Source organism: Phoxinus phoxinus (assembly GCF_949152265.1).
Source record: "Phoxinus phoxinus genome assembly, chromosome: 8".
NCBI lineage: Eukaryota > Metazoa > Chordata > Actinopteri > Cypriniformes > Leuciscidae > Phoxinus > Phoxinus phoxinus.
Window position 1 is genome coordinate 30,087,976 of NC_136883.1, and position 19,004 is coordinate 30,106,979.

Genomic DNA, 19,004 nt, shown 5'->3' on the forward strand with positions numbered 1-19,004 from the left:
GCAGGCATAGATTCAGAGGCATAAGGTCTGTAAGTATTACATACAACAATGAAACAATAATAAAACAATGCATTGACATTTACTTTTGATACTCAAGTACTATTAAAAATGAGTACTTCTGTACTTTTACTTAAGTAAAAATCGGTCTTTACAACTTTTCCTTGTATATTTGACCAGTATTATCTGTATTTTCACTCAAGGAAGTGGTGTACTTTGTCCACCTCTGATTAAAATATAGCCAAACCTAAAATAACATTGATAAACAGTGATAAACACTTGGACAAATATAATATATATATCTGACAGTCATATTTACATGCATGTATATTTTTTATTATTATCACATAACATTTATTTCAAACAAAACAACAACATTATCCAGAAAGTACATTTGTACAAGTAACCAATTAAACAATTGTTTCTGGGCATTTTACATGTAGAAAAATAGCTTTTGTGGTTTTTATATTCAATGTCTGTATGAAAGCATGCAAATATATCATATATGATCTTTAAGTAATTATAAAGGAAATTTATAATTTTACAAAACAGCACATATTTTACCTGTCATAGCAAGGTTACACGTCATGAATTGGCCACATTTCAGAATAAGCACAAGCCAATGCACATAAAAAACATTTTTACAGTGGAAAATATAGCTTGGTCAAATGGAGTTTTATATCTTTTGCTATTATTACAAATGAATGTAGACTTTCTTTCTTTATTTTTTCTTCAATAATGTATAATAGTACAATTTATATGTCATGGCCATACAGCACAGCAGACTCTAATTTAAGTTTACAGTCCAGCATGTTCTTTATATAAACAAATAGCAAACAAAATGTAACAAGCAAAAAAGCTACAAGCACGCCAAGTATAGTGCATTAATGGTATTATTTACAAACACTAAATTATTTATGGTTCTCTAAATTGTACATGCTTGTCTAGATTTCTGTGACAGCATTCATATTTCGCATTTTTTTTCGAACAATGATAGAGGCTTCTCCCTTGACATCTCTCAGTCTGTCTGAGTCAAAGTCGACAAGCAGTTTCCTCAGGCCAGCACGGGAGGGTTTGAAGGAGAATTTAACTGTCACACCCTGACCAGGTTCAATCTTGCCACTAGAGAAAGAGAGATATTAACAGTCAACCATAACTTGGATGTCTTGGATCATATCTGATGCACTTTAGGAAATGTATACTGGATCCTATAATTCTTAATTGTGTAATTTCTAAAACTAGTACATACTGTGTTTTTATTTCTCTGGCCTCTGTTAGTCCTGCTCCCTCCACAGAAAACAAGCCTCCTTGAAGACTAACAGGCAAAGGATTGGTGAAGGCGATGTGTGCTGTCAATTTGCGTGATACAATCGCATTTCCAATGATCTGAAGTGTAGAACAAACATTGGTTATTAGTAAAAGTGGTCAGTAAAGCCTCTCTCATCATTTACTCATCCTCATGCCATCCCTAATGTAAATAACTTTCTTTCTTCAGATAAGCACAAATTAAAAAATTTAGGAAAATAATCCATCTCTGAGTACATATAATGTCATTGAACGGGTGCCGTTCAGTTGACGCTTGGAAAAACCACACACAGTGACCCTACGACCCCAGTAGATGAATCAATGTCTTCTGAAGCGAAATGATAGGTGTGTGTGTGTAAGAAAAAACTAAATTTTGTGTTTGGTATTTTAAAATATATAAAAAAATGTTTTATCTAAATCATTGCTCTACTCTACTGTCATATGTTCATGAGAGGGACGTTGTGAGACGTGATGTAAGTGTTTTCTCCCCTGTGCTTCCGGGTTACTTCTCGCACAAACTTCATAATGCGCGTTTATGTCAAGCTGAACTTGTGATTTATCCACTCTGGTTGTATGGATTACCATCAAGATTGCAGTGTGTGGTTTTTCAAATGTAAATCGAGCGGCACCCATTTACTGGCATTATATTGACTCACAGATATGGATTAGTTTCCTAAAAATCTTTGTTTGTGTTTATCTAAAGATGAAGAAAGAAATTCTTATACATTGGGGATGGCATGAGTGAGAGTAAATTATGAGATAATTTCTTATTGTGGGGTACACTATCCCTTTAATTACCTTGATATGAATTGCTGGCATTCTCAAAGGGATGTTGATTTCTTGCAGGATGATGTTGTCTTGATCAGTGGGTTGAAGAAGGGCTGTGACCCTTATCATGTGATGTTCAGACACACACGCCCCATAATGGTCGTACTGAAGTCGCAATACTTCTTTGTGACCTAAAAAATGATGCAAAGATATTTGAGGAATTATTGCCACGGGCAAAATTTGTTTGCAGATGCCATATGTGCAACATACTTTTGCTAGTCTTACCTTTGTGAGCTGGTAATGTAAGAGAGGATGTCTTTCTCTGGCACTCTCCGCGGTGGATACTATTGTAGGTTATTGCGTTCGACATGACTGTGAGTTGTGCATCTGTGTCCTCCCTGCCAGCATTATACACCTCTATGAACACATCAAAGTCTGTCCCGTGTATAGCTGGAGCGTGCTTGATGAAAAGCTCAAGCTGTCCTGGGACTTTGTTCTTTTGGCCCACTTGTCTTCCTGCCTTTTTATAAACCTGTCGCTCCTTCATTGAGCCTGTGGTGGTACAAAGCATTAATATATCAATTGTCAAAAATGTCAGAATCAGTTGACATGGACAAATATAAATAAAATAATTTTCTTAAGAATATGTCTTATTGTGAATAATTTGCGGGTGAAATGTCTTTCTTTTTTATGCCAGCATCATCGAGACGTTTCAAGATTTTAGGAACAATTTTGATAATATTTATAATATAAATAAAAAAAGTAATAAATGTTTCCGGTATAATAGAATATTAGACAATGAACTTAAAGTCACCATGAAATCAAAACGGACAAATCTTGTTTGTTTTTTATTGAATATTAATTGCCAACCACAATGATCCAATCAATTCCCCATGGACAAAATCAAGTATTGCCCTTAATTTTTTCTTGTTACGCCACAATAGGGAACAAATAACTATTGCAACTTCCGTTTCATGCAGAATTTAATATCAGAACAGAATGCCACAGATCAAAAAATTAATTTAGTTCATCAATAAAGTTGAAACAAATGAGTAGATTTGATTTGTTGGACATTACCTTCAGGATATTTGTAATTAGCAGTAATGTCCTCTCTGAAGTCTCCATACACACTCTTAGTGCTAATGTTCCGTCCAATAGTTTTACTGTTTTGGGACACTTGCGATCGTTCCCCATCTGGATGAACAATCCAGACAATCAGATCTGCGTTCACCTCAGAAAACACAAATGTGGTGTCGTACTTCAACCCCACCTCTCCTTCCTTGACTGCACGGACTGGACAAGGCCCACAGCAGAAAACTCCTATAAGAACATGGAAGCAGAGGATTTAGTCAAACTAATATTCCAGTTTTTTATACTTTAAGGAGTAAAGCTTACTTATAAGAAAGATTACCATCACTCCTTTCTTGAGGCGTTGGATCTAGCACCTGCCATCCATCGTAACCTTCTGGGAGGTCATCGCGTTTCATCCAGGACTCAACCCAACAGTGGTAATTCCTGAAAAAAAGGATACAGCTTACAGATCAGGGACTACAGAGGAGAATGTTTTTGCTCAGAGTTATTCTTTCATAATTTACTAAACTTAATGGAGTTCTAACTTGTGTATCAACTTTGTCTCAGATCTTTCTCTTATAATTGCTTAGGAGAAATAAAAACAGACAGAAATGAAACAACTGTTGTCATACAGAAAGGGTTTAGAGCTATACATTTTATAACTTACCAGATGCTGTCCTTCCTTCCTTCAGACACACTTTTAAGTTGATCATCGAAGAGATAATCCACAGAAATGTTTGCATCAGTGTCATGAGCAGATGAGTAATTAGTGATGCATCTGGTTGGAATGCCAAGACAGCGGAGGACTGTGGAAAGGCGAAGTTACAGATCACGTGTAAGACACAGACAGAAATAATAACAGTAGTACGCTATTCTGAATTTAGCAAATGATTCAGAAACCGCTCTGATAGTTCAGTTTAGAGAAGAATTTTTCAAACCCCAACTATTCACTAAATGAACTGCCTCATTCATTCGGGAATCAGACTACAGTGGTTGCACTGTAGGTTTTTGACTCTTTTTGACTCAAAATGTTTTTGACACTTGTTCATGAATCAGACTGCTGGTCGTGTATGTTTTGATTAACTATAAAAGAACCTGCTAGTTATTTGTTCATGAATTGGGCTGCCCTGATCGCGTTATACACTTTTTGTTGACTAAGACGAACCGTTGAGTCATTTGTTTGTGAATCAGGCTGCCCTGTTACATTTTCCCCAACTGTTTCGTGGTATTTTTCAGGTAAAATATGATTTATTTTGTCATGCCACTAAATATTCAGCAGCAGGGGAGTAGTCCAGAAAACTATTTTTCTCACCCGTGCATGCCACTCCTGTGAACACCCAGCACTGCCCATAACGTACTTTCTGTCCTCCATCCTCACTCCAGCGCCTCAGGATGGGCACACTGCCATTCCAACGTGTGGGTGCCACCCCATCACTGTACTCTCCATCCCAGCGCCCAGATACCACTCCGCGGTCATCATTAGCATTCACCTATTAATGCAGATTATGTATGCATGTAAACCACTTTTTATAGTATAGTTATAGTATAGAAAACTTAATTTATGCCTGAGCAAATATGATTATAAAAAAAGTTGGAGACAACGAATGGCCATGTCAATAGATGCCTTACCATGGCCGTAATAGTCCTGCTAACATAAACAGGGCTTGTTCTGTTGACAATGTCCATTTCTGAGTTTTTCATGGCAGCAGGCGAATTGTCCAGCACTTCAAAGCAAATATCCACCACATCTTTCTCAAACTGTTTGAAAAGAAAATGCAAGGATATGAATATCGTGTTTTACTTGCATCAGTGTTAAAAAGTAGGCCTACTGAGGGGTATAGAGGTTTTCTTAAAGGAATATTCTGAATTAAATACAGTTAAAGTAAGCAGTGACATGCTATTGGTTACCACAGAAAAGAACCACAGAAGCTGTTATCCGCCTGTATGTACATAACAGCACATATTTTGTTTATATGATTGAGATTATTGTGGTAAATGCTGTCTGAAGTGCCTAACTTGCATTTTACAGAGAAAGCTTATAGCACAAAACCCATCCTAATGTGGTGAATTTAGTTTTTCTTGATCCCCCAGACCTCCAATTTCTGTCTGACTGAAAGGGGACAGTCACTTGTTTGTGAGACAGATATTGTTGCTAAAATGTTTTACATCTACAGAGAGTGATTACACAGGAGACATGCGGTTCTCCTGCCACCGATCTGTCACAATTCACACTCTGCCTCATCTGAATTCCACCACCATGCAACATCAGCCATAAATCCTGACTGTGTGTCAGTCATCTCAGGGCATGGCACTTTCTCAGAGAGGGCACTGACCACAAGACTGAATAAACAGATAGGGACTGTATAAATTTGGATCGTATATCTTTGGTGAGCACGTGTGAATGCATTTGTAGGTTACCTGCCCAAAGTTCCAGGGCACAGTGGTGACATCATCCCATGAGCCCTGGTACAAGATCCCGTTTTCATTTAAAATGTACTCATGCAGCAGTTCCTCACTGGGAAGGTACACGGAGTCATCTACAGGAAGAAATATAATTGAGCTTTGTGTGTAAGCCCATAATGATCACATATGTAACAATTCTTTTGAATTTGGTATAACAGCATTCTCATCGGTGTGATATGTTTTTAAATATAATTTAAATATTATTGACTTGCCAAAACATTTGATAAAATGCAGACTACAATTTTTAATCTAAGCGAAAAAAAGATTGAACTTAATAGCAAGGGCACTTATATAAAGTTTTAATAGTCGTTGTAAGTAAATCCTTGACAGTTAATCAGATTCAGAATCCACAAGGCTTTAAAGAACTGGTGGATTTTAAGGCCTGTTATCACATCAAATGTGATTATTAAAATGAGAACTATATAAGTTTTAATAATTGTTCTAATTCTATGAGAATAGGGAAGTCCAAAACACACAGTGTTAAAATATCATCTTCCGCTTTAAATGAAGGAAATCAAATGAAAAGTTTTTTTATGGAAAAAGCAAAGTCATGAATTTAGATTTTTCAGGTGAGCAATCCCTTTAAATAGGCTACTCACCTTTGCACCAGGGATTGAAAAGCAGGTAGAAGGTCTGAGGCTTGGTTTGCTCCAGGATCTGCCCATCAGCTGAGAGCAAAACCACAGTCATGCTGTACAGACCCACAGGAGCATCAGCAGGGCTGTGGAGGGTCAGCATCACCTCACCCTGAGCATTACGCTGACTGAACCACCATTTCCCATGATCATGCTCTGAGTCTGAAACCTTCAAGACCACTTCATTATTCGTACCTGTAACACACAAACGTATGCACAGAATTTAATAAATTGATCAATTGAATTGATAAATATTGGTCAGCATCAATGAAAAAAATTTTTTTTTGAAAAATTGTTGGAACTGATAATTACATATTGGATCAAAAAATGACATCCAAATAAGTATCCCCATGTAAAACTATTAATTTTCTTCTGTGTGGACCTCTGAGTGAGTTCACCTAGTGTAACAGTGCAGAGCTTCTATGTTGTACCCTACACAATAGACTGTAAAAAAATAGGTTGTACATCAGAACACAGGCTCACGCATCACACACATGACCAGCATCGGCCAATAGTGAGCCTATGTTCTGACCTGACGTGCTACTGTAGTCACTTGGACTATTTTAAACATTGTCTTTACTGAATTTCTGGGCTGGCAAGTTTCAATAAACCTATGGAGGAGTGAGACAGCTCTCAGATTTAATCAAAAATATCTTACTTTGTGTTCCGAAGATGAAAGAAAGTCTTACGGGGTTGGAACAACATGAGGGTGAGTAATTACTGACATAATTTAAACATTTTGGGTTAACTAACCCTTTAAAACAACAATATATTTTCACCACAAATATTGGCTAAAAAATAAAAGGTGTAACTTACGCATGCTCAAAATCAAAATGCGCTTGATGAAAACCGTTTGTATGGAGATTGGATAATTCAAATGCGGATGCGCGGGAGATAACGAGTGTGCGTAACGTTAACTTAACGTTACTGCGTATCGTTACCGTAACAAACATTCAAGAGAGGATAACGTTAGCTACAGTATTACTCGTCACAAGTTTCAATACGTTATGGTTAGTATTGAGCACTGAAATTATTCTCCAAAGGTTTGCTTTATAAAGTTTAAAAGGCATTTTGTAGAATCGCAAGTTCAGGCGAATTGGTTTCATGATCGTGTTTTACCGGCGGTGAGTGACCACACATAACGTTAATTATCTTATGCCGGTATAACGTTCTATCTAGACAATATGTTAATTTTCCTCATGTCATATGGTACTGTATGTCTAAAATACTGTTTGATCGACATCGTATGCAGCCTAATTTGAATGATATGTGGGCCATGCTACTGCTAAGTGTGTCGTCAGATTTCAGTTGGTGTCGGCCTCTTTTGGGGCTTTAATTACATCAATCTGATTTTCTGGTTCATCAGTTCATTTTTTTTTATAGCTCATCTATTGTCAGTAACTTTAAGCAGTCCTGCCTCAGGAAAGCTATATATATTTGTACATACCACGAAATAAACGATAAAGCAAAATCTACATCAACTAACACAAGTCTCATGTGCCAGATCAGATGTGATCCAGGGGAACTTTGTCATTAATGTTAGTTTTATTTGCAGATTTTATAACCTATGCAGGGCCACATTTGAAAGTTTTATTTGCTACATCAAGACAACCTGTTAAGCAGAAGAATCATCCTGTGAATGTAGTCAATCATTTTATCCCTTCAAACTCATCTTTGATAATCAAAACGACATTGCTGGTGTGCATTTAGGATATGTCAGTGCAAGTTGCTTTCAGTTAAAACAGCTCAAACATGCATTTTAGTCTAGGACTAGCTTAAGCCTTGTCTGTGAAACCGGGGGCAAATATACAGATCAATCTCAGATTGGATCAAGCCGCAGTCCAAATTCTGTAAGACATTTGTCTTTCTCGCTGCTTTATCTGTACTCTCTCCATCAGATTACTCACCCAGGTGTAGTATGAGGTTGAGCTGGTGGTCTGGGATCTGTGGGATGTGCTCAAGACACTGCAGGACTACAGAGAAGGGCTGACCTCTGCGCACCAGCAGACGCTCCACGTCCATCTCCTCTGTGCGGTGAGCATGGTTATTCTCATAACACTGCAGATCTAAGTCACTCAGTATGGCTGGACACAAAAGAAATGAATAAATACTATATCCAATATTCTAAATATTCATTTGTTTGTAGTGAGCCTCTAAAATGCTCGGTTACCGAATGGTGCATGCAATATTTTTGGGTGGCTAAATTTATTTTAATTATGGATATAGATTAGTGATAGCAACTTTTGTTTCCAGCCTTGCTTACAAGTTTGAGATATGCACTGGAAATTTCACAACCAAGAAGTGTTTCATGACCTAATTTACTTTATCTTCTGGATGAAGTATTTTTTTTAAAATCGTCTTATGAACTGCAATATTGACTTGCATTATATTTGCATACATTATCTTTGTATGTATATTGGGGTCTAAAAGTCAGAGACAGAAAAGTTATGACAAAATAAAATGAATAAGACATTTTTAAGATCTAAGGCTCTCATAGGCTCTAATCAAAGGTAAGCAAATTGTTAACTTCCACAAAAAGTCCAATGTTCTTACTTACACTGAAGAACAAAATGGTCTTTGGGACGTTTTCAAAAGTTCTTATTCTCAACATGTTTAGTCTGCATGTGAGATGGGGACAAATAACAAATTCCTTTTGGGGAAGGAAGATAATAACTGCTGATGATGTTTGTAAAGTTTCAGTTTGTGGTGGCAAGGGTGTAACTTGGAGAGCAAACTAAAACTTTTTTTCTTCTAAAAAAACATAAAAAAGGCTTTTTATTCTTACGGTGCTTTTGGGAAACGCAGCCCTGATCAGTTTGGATTCTCCTTATTGGTTTGTGATGCTACATTTGCTTTAATGTTACTAGCATGCAACTTTCTTTTTCGCTTTCCAAGATGAGGCTATAAAGCTCAGACCTCACAAAGAGATCTGATACTTGACCAAATCAAATATCAGTCTGCCAACAAGTCAGTGGTCCGTTTCCATATTTATTTTACCAATGCAGAACATTTCTAAACCACCTGCCCAACATGAAACAGCCAACAGAAGTATTGGCACTAGGAATATTTTTACTTGGACCTTTAGCATCTTATAATTTAGCTGTTTGAGAAATAATATAATTTATTGCAATTGTGTAATACATTTTTTATTTGAACCAGGGTAGAAAGACCACATTAGTGGAATATAAATTAAAACCTGCAGTTTCCTCCACTAATGGAAAAGTATCATTCCAGCCCTCTTGGCAAAACTCTTAACCACCAAGACTGCTTTACATAATATATTTGAATTCACTTAAAACACTGTTTTTATAAACATCACAATACCATGAAAAACAATCTTTATAGTAAACAAAGCATATTATATTTATAATGCAAGGGTGTGTAACAGGTGTTTATGCTAAATAGCACACTATTATTGCTCTGAATCATGAATATACTTAATTCTGACTTTGAGTTTAATAATACAAATATAAGTTACAGAACATTAAAGTGACTTTCTTACCATTATACCTGGCCATTGATGGATTAAGTCTAACACTTCTTGTAAGTGATCGGTGAGGCTTTGTAAAATCCTGCTCTTGGCGTTTTCTGTCAATTTTACGTAGTCCAGTCCAAGTCAGCTGTCTTCCCTGCAACGCAGTTACTTTTCTAGGACCCGTTTTATAACGAAAGAGCATCCACGCCCCCTGATTCCCCACCGTCTCAATAGTTGACTGTCCTTCTTTCTGCAAAAGACACACCCTGACTCACACATCCTCCCCGTGGCCTTTATGACCTCTGACATCACACACACATACAAGATCCTCAAACAGCCAGAAGTGCTAAGTGTGTACAGACAGTGTTCTGTGTGTATAGCTTTACCTCTGCCTCTGTGGAAAAAGGATCAAGGCTAGGGAATTTACTACAACCGGCGTAATTTCTGGAATCACGTCATTACTGGAAACGCTCTCTTTTGCGTAAGGGCCAGGGTCACACACAGGGGCCTTTGTTAAAAAGAGAAGTAGTGATGGTTGGGTAACACGTCCATAGTATTCCATAGATCTACTCCACCTCTATTTTCCTGACTTATAGTCAGTTACTTTCTCATTTTAATTTCTATTTTTAAAGTCTCCTATTTAAGCAATGGGAGAAAAGGAAAAACTGAATTAACACATGTTCCGGGTAACGTTAAGGCCTTAAATGTTGGATTTAATAAGGCGACACTTTTCCCTGGCATAAAAAATGAAAATCAGGCATTTGACTTTAGTTCAGTTTTATTTCAAAGTTCAACAGCATGAAGGCAGATGGGCCATCAAATATTTTCAGAGACTTAATGCACTCAAAATAAAGCCTTTCCTCCACAAACTTTCTCTGTACAAATGAATGTAAAACATGCATTGTTACACGCACTAGGGTATATAGCAGTTTAACATATATTATCTATAATGTGTAAAGTGTAATGGCCTGGCATGAAATGCCTGACGTGTCAGATAAAGGTCAAAGAGTCAAATTGCGGAAGCAACTAAAACCTCTGACATAATTTTGTGAGAAATTTCCCTACTATTTGTGGAGTTAATTAAATTCCATTAAGCTCCCTCACTGATGTTATGACAGCATTACACTTTTAACAACTGGGAGTCACATAGATCATTAGAATTCTCTTTCCCAAAATAAAGTCATGTGTCTGCTGTATTGTCTGGAAGAACAATGACCTCTCCGGCAGTGGATTCTCACCATGCTGTGACATTACTACAGTGCTTTTTGATTAGACAGGCACACAGAAGGGTCTCTGTCTTGCTTATATGATGGGAAGCAACAACACCATACCACACCTACACATAGAAAAAACATTATTTGTGTATGTGTGTGACACTGAGATGAGGAATGCCGGAAAGGGTAGTTTTCAGGAAAAAGGCCCACACCACCTCTTCCACAAAGCAAGCACAAAGATTATGAACACAGATTTTTGTTGAATTTCACATTATGCTCTAACTGATGAATCATCAAAGAGTTATCGTCATACAAGTGACTTACTAGTACATACTAGTCACTGTTTGGATAAAAGCGTCTGCTAAAATGAATGAATGTAAATAGAGGAAGGTTCAGAGGTTTGTTGTGGCAAAAACAATATTTAACAAACACAGCATTCCCAGGCAAAAGAGACGTCAAGATCCAAATTGTATTTAAAAGAAAAAGATATATTTATTCTTTCAAGAATAGTTCCCATTCTAGCCACGCAGGCTGGGGTGAAAGCACCCATCCCTATCAAAGCACCCATCCCAAACAAAAGGAACTAAGGACCCCCATGGTTGCCTTAGCCCCTCCCTAGCCTGGGGATCTCCTCATCTCGGTCTCAGTGTCACACCCACAGCTGTATCAACGTTACAACATAAATCTCAAAATACAGAACACATGGCATTCATTTATTATCATTGAGAAAACAAAATAAGAAATAAAATATTAAAATTGCTACTACAGGTTCAACTCGCATAGTCTAGCTACTGTAATCCAAATTCTACTGGAAACCATTTTAATGCAGAGGGATTGGAACAATCTGAAAAGTGGGTGAAACAGTGAGAAATATAAATGGAGATAAGTAAAAAAATTATTGCTAAAACCTTGTTTAAAAAATATTATTTACCTCTCCTTAATGTTCCACATGCTGAGTTTACAGTAAACACCATGAGTCTCTTTTGTCACTAACAGAATTTCCTGTTTTTCCTATAAATAATATTTTTTGTAGTTTTCCTATTTGAATTGAAGTTTTCAATTCTAAATGGATTTTATATTTAAGCATAACTCTTCATGTATTAAGTACAAACCCATAAAGTATTAAAGGGAACCTATTATTCCCCTTTTTACAAGATGTAATATAAGTCTCAGGTGTCCCCAGAATGTGTTTGTGAAGTTTCAACTCAAAATACCACACAGATCATTTATTATACCATCTTGTAAATGATGATTCCATTTTTTAGAGGAAAGAAAAACATTCCGTTTCCTGAGGCACAGAAAACGGAATGTTTTCTTTTTTTTCTTTTATTTCCTTTTCCTTTATGGCTTGTACTACTCTGAGCAATGCCTGAATTTTGAGCAGTTCTTGCATTGTTTTTGCCTCTTCACGATGACTCGCTTGCTTTAGTCCTCATTTGTAAGTCGCTTTGGACAAAGGCGTCTGCTAAATGACTAAATGTATAGCTGGATGTCAGATGTTGCGTCACGTGAGTATTAAACTAAGTTCTCTTTCATGTCTTATTGTGCTTAAACTGTCAAATACACATAAGGTTGTGTCAAAAACACACAAGGTTCACATAAACACAGTCTGTTATGTTTTGAACGTAAACAAGTAAACGTAAACGAAACGTAAGCAAGTAAAGAAATCGCATGTGAATATCATGCAGCGTAATATACAGTACCTACTATATGCTGCTAATATGAATCAAACAAACAGTCATTTTTGTTCTGCGCTCGTTGACTCAGTTCATTATAGCCACTTTTCTGCAGCGGATAGATGTTGTTTATTTCAGCTCATATCTACTCTCTGTGAGGTATGAAACAGACTTTGGTCCCTGCCTGGAGAACAATCTAGTTAACCTTTTCACAAAAAAAAAAAAAGGTTGTCAGAAGTGGGATTCGAACCCACGCCTCCAGAGGAGACTGCGACCTGAACGCAGCGCCTTAGACCGCTCGGCCATCCTGACACTGAACTGTGGGTAATTTTTTGCCCTCTAGTGGTGGTGACTTCATCTTTCTCATTTTTATCTTGTTTCTTTCATGTAACAGTTAAAAACAGCCATGCAATTTATATTATATCCAGCAATTAATATTATTTAGATTATATAATGTATTATAGTGTTAATGTTTTTTTTTTGTCCTGTGACATCTAGGGTGGCCATTTCTATAACACCAAAAATAAGGACATTTCGCAGGATTCAGTGAAACTAGGATAAAAATGTAAAAATAATACTCTAAGCAGTGACAGAAATAAACGTATCTGTTTAGATATTTTTTTTTTTTTACAGCCTATATTAGATAGTTTCCCCCTAAATTGATTTCCAGAGGTATTTAAACCTTATTTAATATAGGCCTATGCTTTTTTATTCTCTTTCATGCAATTAGAATAATAAGACACTATAGGGCTGAGACCAAATCACATAAATTCCAGTATTCTATCCACAAAATCCATCTTTGCACTGCAGAAACGGCACAGCAACTGAAGTGGCATTTGGATGCATTTACACTGACTGCAGTTACAATTACATAATAATTTTGAGATTATTGTTTTAAATGTATTGGTAACACTTTTTAGGGTTTCATTTGTTTTCACAAGTTAACTAAATTAGTTACTTGACAATACTGTTAATTTCAGCATTTACTAATACATTGCAAAGATGGATTTTGATTAAGAATCAAGAATTTGCATGAAAGAGGAAAAAAGGCCTACATTTCATAAGGTTAACGAATTTGCCCTTATACACATACAAATACCCCTGGAAATCAATTTAGGGGGAAACTATCTAATATAGGCTGTAAAAAAATATCTAAATGGAAAAGTTTATTTCTTCCACTGCTTAAAGGATAATTTTTCCGTTTTTATCCTCGCTTCACTGAATCTGCAAAATGTCCTTATTTTTGGTGTTATAAAAATGGCCACTCTAGATGTCAAAAAACATTAACACTATAATATAATATATAATAATATATATATATTGCTGAATATAATATAAAGTGTATGGCGGTTTTTAACCGATAAAACAAGATAAAAATGAGAAAGATAAAGTCACCACCACTAGAGGGCAAAAAATTACCCACAGTTCGGAGTGTCAGGATGGCCGAGCGGTCTAAGGCGCTGCGTTCAGGTCGCAGTCTCCTCTGGAGGCGTGGGTTCGAATCCCACTTCTGACAAGCTTTTTTTTTTTTATGTGAAAGGTTAACTGGATTGTTCTCCAGGCAGGGACCAAAGTCTGTTTCTATCATACCTCATGGAGAGTAGATATGAGCTGAAATAAACGACATCTGTCTGCTGCAGAAAAGTGGCTAAAATGAACTGAGTCAACGAGCGCAGTACAAAAATTACTGTTGCAGGTTAGTGGATGATATGTTAAAGAATTATTTTTTCACTGTTTTATATAACGTGAGTGTTTCAAAGCAAGGAGTGCAATGAATTTTGTATATAGGAAAGAGTATTCTACATAATAAACAGTTTCATATTTGAATGACAAGTGTTAAAAGTAGCCATTTACCTACATTGATACGGTTTTTTTCCCTACTTGTTTCTGTGTTGATAAAGTGATAAGATTCAATAGCTACAGGAACAACATTTTGCATTTTGTGTGCATTGGTGGTAGCTTTAACATTCAAAGTCCACCAACATGACCATATATATATACTGTGCTCACACACAGTATGTGTGTGTATAATATGTATATATATATATATATATTACCTGTGTGTGTGTGTGTGTGTGTGTGTGTGTGTGTGTGTGTGTGTGTGTGTAAATTTGTTAATTTCATGCAACTTATCCTCTTCTGTCAATGATTCTGACCATTTAAGACCATTTAAACCATAGACTGTAAAAAATAGGTTTAAACCCTTAATTGTAACTTCTATTGTTTGCTATTCTGCTGTTTCCTTTTTTACAAGAGGAAGGGAGAGGGTTCTCACTTTTATTATGCTTACTGAAGTTATTTATTACTTTGTCAAACAGATATCTGCCTAACCTGCATGATCACATTAAATAGCCTACATTATAGGTGTGCAAAGGTGTTTAGAGAGAGAGAGAGAGAGCGAGAGGGAGGGAGGGAGGGTGTGTGAAAGAGCGAAAACTAAGTTGCTATGTAGTGACAACACCTGCATTACCTGTTCTGGTGCGTCTCCACTCAGGCTTTCTTTCTTTTTTTCTAAAGTGACATTTTCATAATCAACTCTTTTATTTTTAGAAGAAATGGCAGATTTTCCTGGTAAGGTCAGCACTCAGACCAGCTCTCAAGAACCTCAAAGAAGTTATGGAATCCCAGCGAGTGTTGACATGGACTTCATTAAGGGCATTCCTGGTATTCTACTTGTGGCTGAGATTGTAAGTTGGAAAAACTGTCAATTACATTTTTCATGCTCTATCATATGTTGACGTGTTTTTTTAACTCTTTTTTTTTTGCTTTTGAAAACTTTATTTCTCCCTTCATACACTCACACCCACTTTTCTCCACTGTTTCTTCATTCTTTAGAAATAATGCTGGTTTTTCTAGTATGAGAAATGCTGAGGCGTCGTAGGTATTGGTTGATAAAAGAAACTAACCAGGCCCTATGGATTATGGTCATAATGTTTCATACAACAAGGATATTGTGCCGGACTGCCGGTGTTAGATTTATTACCACACACAGTCCTGCATTCTTACACTGAGTTTGCATAGAGGTAGATGTAATGTTTACATTGTGGTGTACATTGTACATTGTTTCACTGATCTATGTTGCTGTGCTATTTAGAAACATTAAAACTAGGTTCAGCTGTACGTATGGACATGCAACTATAAGAGACAAAGCATACAGAAATCTGACTATGAGCAAACATAAATGACTATTAAATTGTACAATAAACATTTCTGAATATCAGTATTTAAGAAGATGATCATCTTATCTATCGTATCATTGATTGATATTAAGGTCAATAACCCTAATGAAATGCTTCCCTCAATACAAATACATAACTTATGTAATCATTGTTGAATCAGTAAATATAAATGCAATAATATTGAGCTTTAGTGAATATTTGTCTGTTTTTAGTCTTTATTCTGTGGAGCAAGTCACAGTTGTTGTTTGTTGGTATCTTGTGTCAGACACAGACAGAAATCTGAGACCTTTATCAGATGAATAATACATCATGAACTTTTGATATTCATTGTACAAATGAATGTCGTTGACACCATCTGTTCATATAAAAAAATAGATATTTCTGTGTTTGCATTTTCTGTACTTGTATTTATTTTTTTAAATGTATAACTGTGATTGTGAAAACATTCCAGAGGACATACACCAATACTTCCAATTCTAAATATGATATAATAATATATGATATAAGATATCTAATGACCATCACCAGGATGATTCACACTCACGTGTTTCAGAGCGTTTGTATGTCATCTAAATGAATTACAACACCCTTACGGTTAGAAAAGCCGTAGTGCTTAAAAATGCACCCTAAAAATTATAACTAAAGGTTTTCTTGACTTAAAGGATTAATTTCCCCAAAAATTAAAATTCTGCTATCATTTAGTCACCCTTTTGTCCTTTTTGAAACATGTATGGCTTTCTTTCTTCTGTGAAACAATGCTGTTTTTAGACTCCACTGGCTTTGTTGTATGGACCATTTTTAAACTATCCCTTTAAGTGACCATATTTTTCATTGATATGATCATCCTCTTTTCAGGTTTTTGGATTACTGGTTTGGGCGCTGATCGCCAGTACTTCATACTCCAATGCATCTGCTTATGTCTGGGTCATGTTTGTCAGCGTGTCGCTGTGGCTTTTGAGCATCGCCCTGTTGGTTGTGCTATTGCTGAGGTTTCATCAGAGTCTACCCATAATACCCTGGCCTTTGGTGGTGAGACTCTCACTCGTCTCATGGAGGAGACAGCATATTTTAATCAAGACTTGTTGATCAAATCAAGCGTTTAATCCTGTCTCCCTTTCTTCCTTGTAGCTCATGGTGTTTTACTCAGTCGCAACTGTTCTATACCTAACTGCCTTTTTGGCTGATGCTGCATCCGTTCCGAATTATGGCTTTTACCGTGGTCATCTGGGAGCTTCTGCAGTGAGTGAAAACATCATCTCTTGAACGCACACTCCACACATTCACACCTTATGAGCTGAAAGAGGTGTGTCTGACTGTACACTTCATACCTCATTTCTAAAGTAAAGTAAGGTGTATCTGTAAAGCACTCACTGATAACAGGTCAGGTGATTCAATGTCAACAGATGTCAAGACCTAACAAATTACTACCATTTAAAAGTATGGGTTAGTACGAGTTTTTATTTTTTATTATTTAAAGAAATGAATAATCAAATAATCATGAAAAAATATATATCCTGGTTTAAAAAAAAATTAAACAGCACAACTGTTTTCACCACTGATAATAAGAAATGTTTCTTGAGCAGCAAATCAGCATATTATAATGATTTCGGAAGGATCATGTGACTGGGTCATCAACTGCTGAAAATTCAGCTTTGCTATCACATTAATCATTTACATTTTAAAATATATTGAAATAAAAACGAACGAAAAAAAAGAATTGTAACAATATTTTATGATATTTTTTATCAAATAAATGCAGCCTTGGTGAGCCTGAGAGACTTCTTTCAAAAACATTAAGAAATCTTATTAATAAATGTTTTAATTGCAGTTTACTGTAGATAGAGCCTTCTTAGAAAATATTGATTAAAAATATAAGTCGCTACGCCAAAGCATCTAATCTGAAGCAAGGCCTTCACTTTAACTGTATAAAGCATGTTTCATTACTCAATGGAATACACAACACAGTATTATAGATCAAATAAAAGGCTTTTAGGAGATAGTAAAAATGTGAAACTGTCAGATGAGTTCAAAAGCAAGGTTCTGTAGAGTAGTATGTGTGTTTTATTGGGCTTTAAAAGCCACATGGGCCAGAGTCCAGATTAAAATGTGCAGCAAGCACATGACAACCCCATTCTGCTCTACAGGAGTGTAATCACAATTTAAACCTCATCCATGTGTAAAGGTTAACAGCTTAAGTGTCTAAATTCTTGCAGCATCTCTAAAACTACATATCTGCTCAATGACTGGCTGCTTATATACATATATGTAAAACAGATATGTGGCCTGAAATCATTTATCTAGGGTTTAGCTTGTATTACGGCTTACACTTAAATGAAAATTATGTTATATTTACTCATACTGATGTTGTTTCTAACCTGTATGTCTTTCTTTCTACTGTGAAACACAAAATATATTTTGAACTGTTTTTGCTCATACAATAAAGGTCATTGGGGTCCAAAACAAACAACATTAGACCCTATTAACTTTCATTGTATAAAGAACTTTTTATTTTTACTTTTATTTTTAAATATAAATATATTATTTTGTGAACTAAATACATCTTATACTTGAGTGGAATTTGTAAGATCTTCATCATTTTTATTCATACATTTCTTCTTGCAGTTCTTTGCCATAGTGGTGAGCCTGTTATATACAGCTAGCAGCTACTTTGCCTATTTGGACTGGAGGGGTGAAGGGCAAAACGCAGCGGGGAGTACAGTGCCTGTGTAGACCGTCCTCTGATTAACACTGTCATACTCCATGTGAGGACACTTCCAAGAGGATAATACGGTACTCGGATGATTTGGTATTGCTGAAAATCCTCTTCAGGAACGTCCGACAACCCTTCTGAATAACGGTGCCCAGCATAATTGCTAGATGGTTTGTATTGTAACATGGACATTGTGTGTACCGAGTCACCACCCTTCACATGCTTTTATTTTTATTTTATTTTTTTATAAATGAATACTTTTATTCAACACACAAAAGTGACGACATTTATAATGTTACAAACAAAATAAATGCTGTTCTTTTGAATTTTCTGTTCATTAAAGAATCCTGATTTTTGTTGTTGTTGAATGATAGTACACTATTTTTGTAAGATACACAAGCTGACTTGAGCAAATATGTATTTAAGTGGTGAAGTTCTTGCATTATTGTACAGTTATGCTTGAGAACATAATTGATTCATGGTTTTGAGAATAAAAATGTTTTGATAAAAT

At 36.0% G+C, this 19,004-nt stretch overlaps 2 protein-coding genes across 6 annotated transcripts; one reads left to right on the forward strand and one right to left on the reverse strand.

The window, feature by feature from the left end:
- Positions 1 to 314: 314 nt before the first annotated feature.
- On the reverse strand, positions 315 to 10,055 carry tgm2l (transglutaminase 2, like). Its single transcript, XM_079621405.1, has 13 exons — positions 9,742 to 10,055; positions 8,147 to 8,323; positions 6,204 to 6,434; positions 5,560 to 5,678; positions 4,771 to 4,899; positions 4,454 to 4,631; positions 3,809 to 3,947; positions 3,482 to 3,585; positions 3,148 to 3,390; positions 2,356 to 2,622; positions 2,101 to 2,261; positions 1,247 to 1,383; positions 315 to 1,119 (listed from the first exon to the last, which is right to left on the reverse strand). The coding sequence occupies exons 1-13, from the start codon at positions 9,914 to 9,916 to the stop codon at positions 942 to 944; spliced, it is 2,238 nt and encodes a 745-aa protein (XP_079477531.1). The 5' UTR covers positions 9,917 to 10,055; the 3' UTR covers positions 315 to 941.
- pllp (plasmolipin) lies at positions 6,828 to 18,982 on the forward strand. 5 transcript variants are annotated; one of them, XM_079621400.1, is made up of 6 exons: positions 6,828 to 6,948; positions 8,138 to 8,273; positions 15,155 to 15,291; positions 16,639 to 16,812; positions 16,912 to 17,022; positions 18,406 to 18,982. In XM_079621400.1, the coding sequence occupies exons 3-6, from the start codon at positions 15,160 to 15,162 to the stop codon at positions 18,511 to 18,513; spliced, it is 525 nt and encodes a 174-aa protein (XP_079477526.1). In that variant the 5' UTR covers positions 6,828 to 6,948; positions 8,138 to 8,273; positions 15,155 to 15,159; the 3' UTR covers positions 18,514 to 18,982. The 5 variants fall into 5 exon arrangements, with proteins under 5 accessions (XP_079477526.1, XP_079477529.1, XP_079477527.1 ...); XM_079621403.1 differs by lacking the exon at positions 6,828 to 6,948 and adding an exon at positions 7,141 to 7,249; XM_079621401.1 differs by lacking the exon at positions 6,828 to 6,948 and adding an exon at positions 7,143 to 7,363.
- The last annotated feature ends 22 nt before the right edge of the window (positions 18,983 to 19,004 follow it).

Bases quoted from the DNA above. Each gene is read 5' to 3' on its own strand.
- pllp (XM_079621400.1), top strand. From the start codon at position 15,160: ATGGCAGATTTTCCTGGTAAGGTCAGCACTCAGACCAGCTCTCAAGAA. The intron at 15,292-16,638 runs GTAAGTTGGAAA...TCCTCTTTTCAG, and splicing joins TTCTACTTGTGGCTGAGATT to GTTTTTGGATTACTGGTTTG. The intron at 17,023-18,405 runs GTGAGTGAAAAC...TTCTTCTTGCAG, and splicing joins GTCATCTGGGAGCTTCTGCA to TTCTTTGCCATAGTGGTGAG.
- tgm2l (XM_079621405.1), bottom strand. From the start codon at position 9,916: ATGCTCTTTCGTTATAAAACGGGTCCTAGAAAAGTAACTGCGTTGCAG. The intron at 8,324-9,741 runs GTAAGAAAGTCA...TTTTGTGTCCAG, and splicing joins ATCAATGGCCAGGTATAATG to CCATACTGAGTGACTTAGAT. The intron at 1,120-1,246 runs GTATGTACTAGT...CTCTTTCTCTAG, and splicing joins GCCAGAGAAATAAAAACACA to TGGCAAGATTGAACCTGGTC.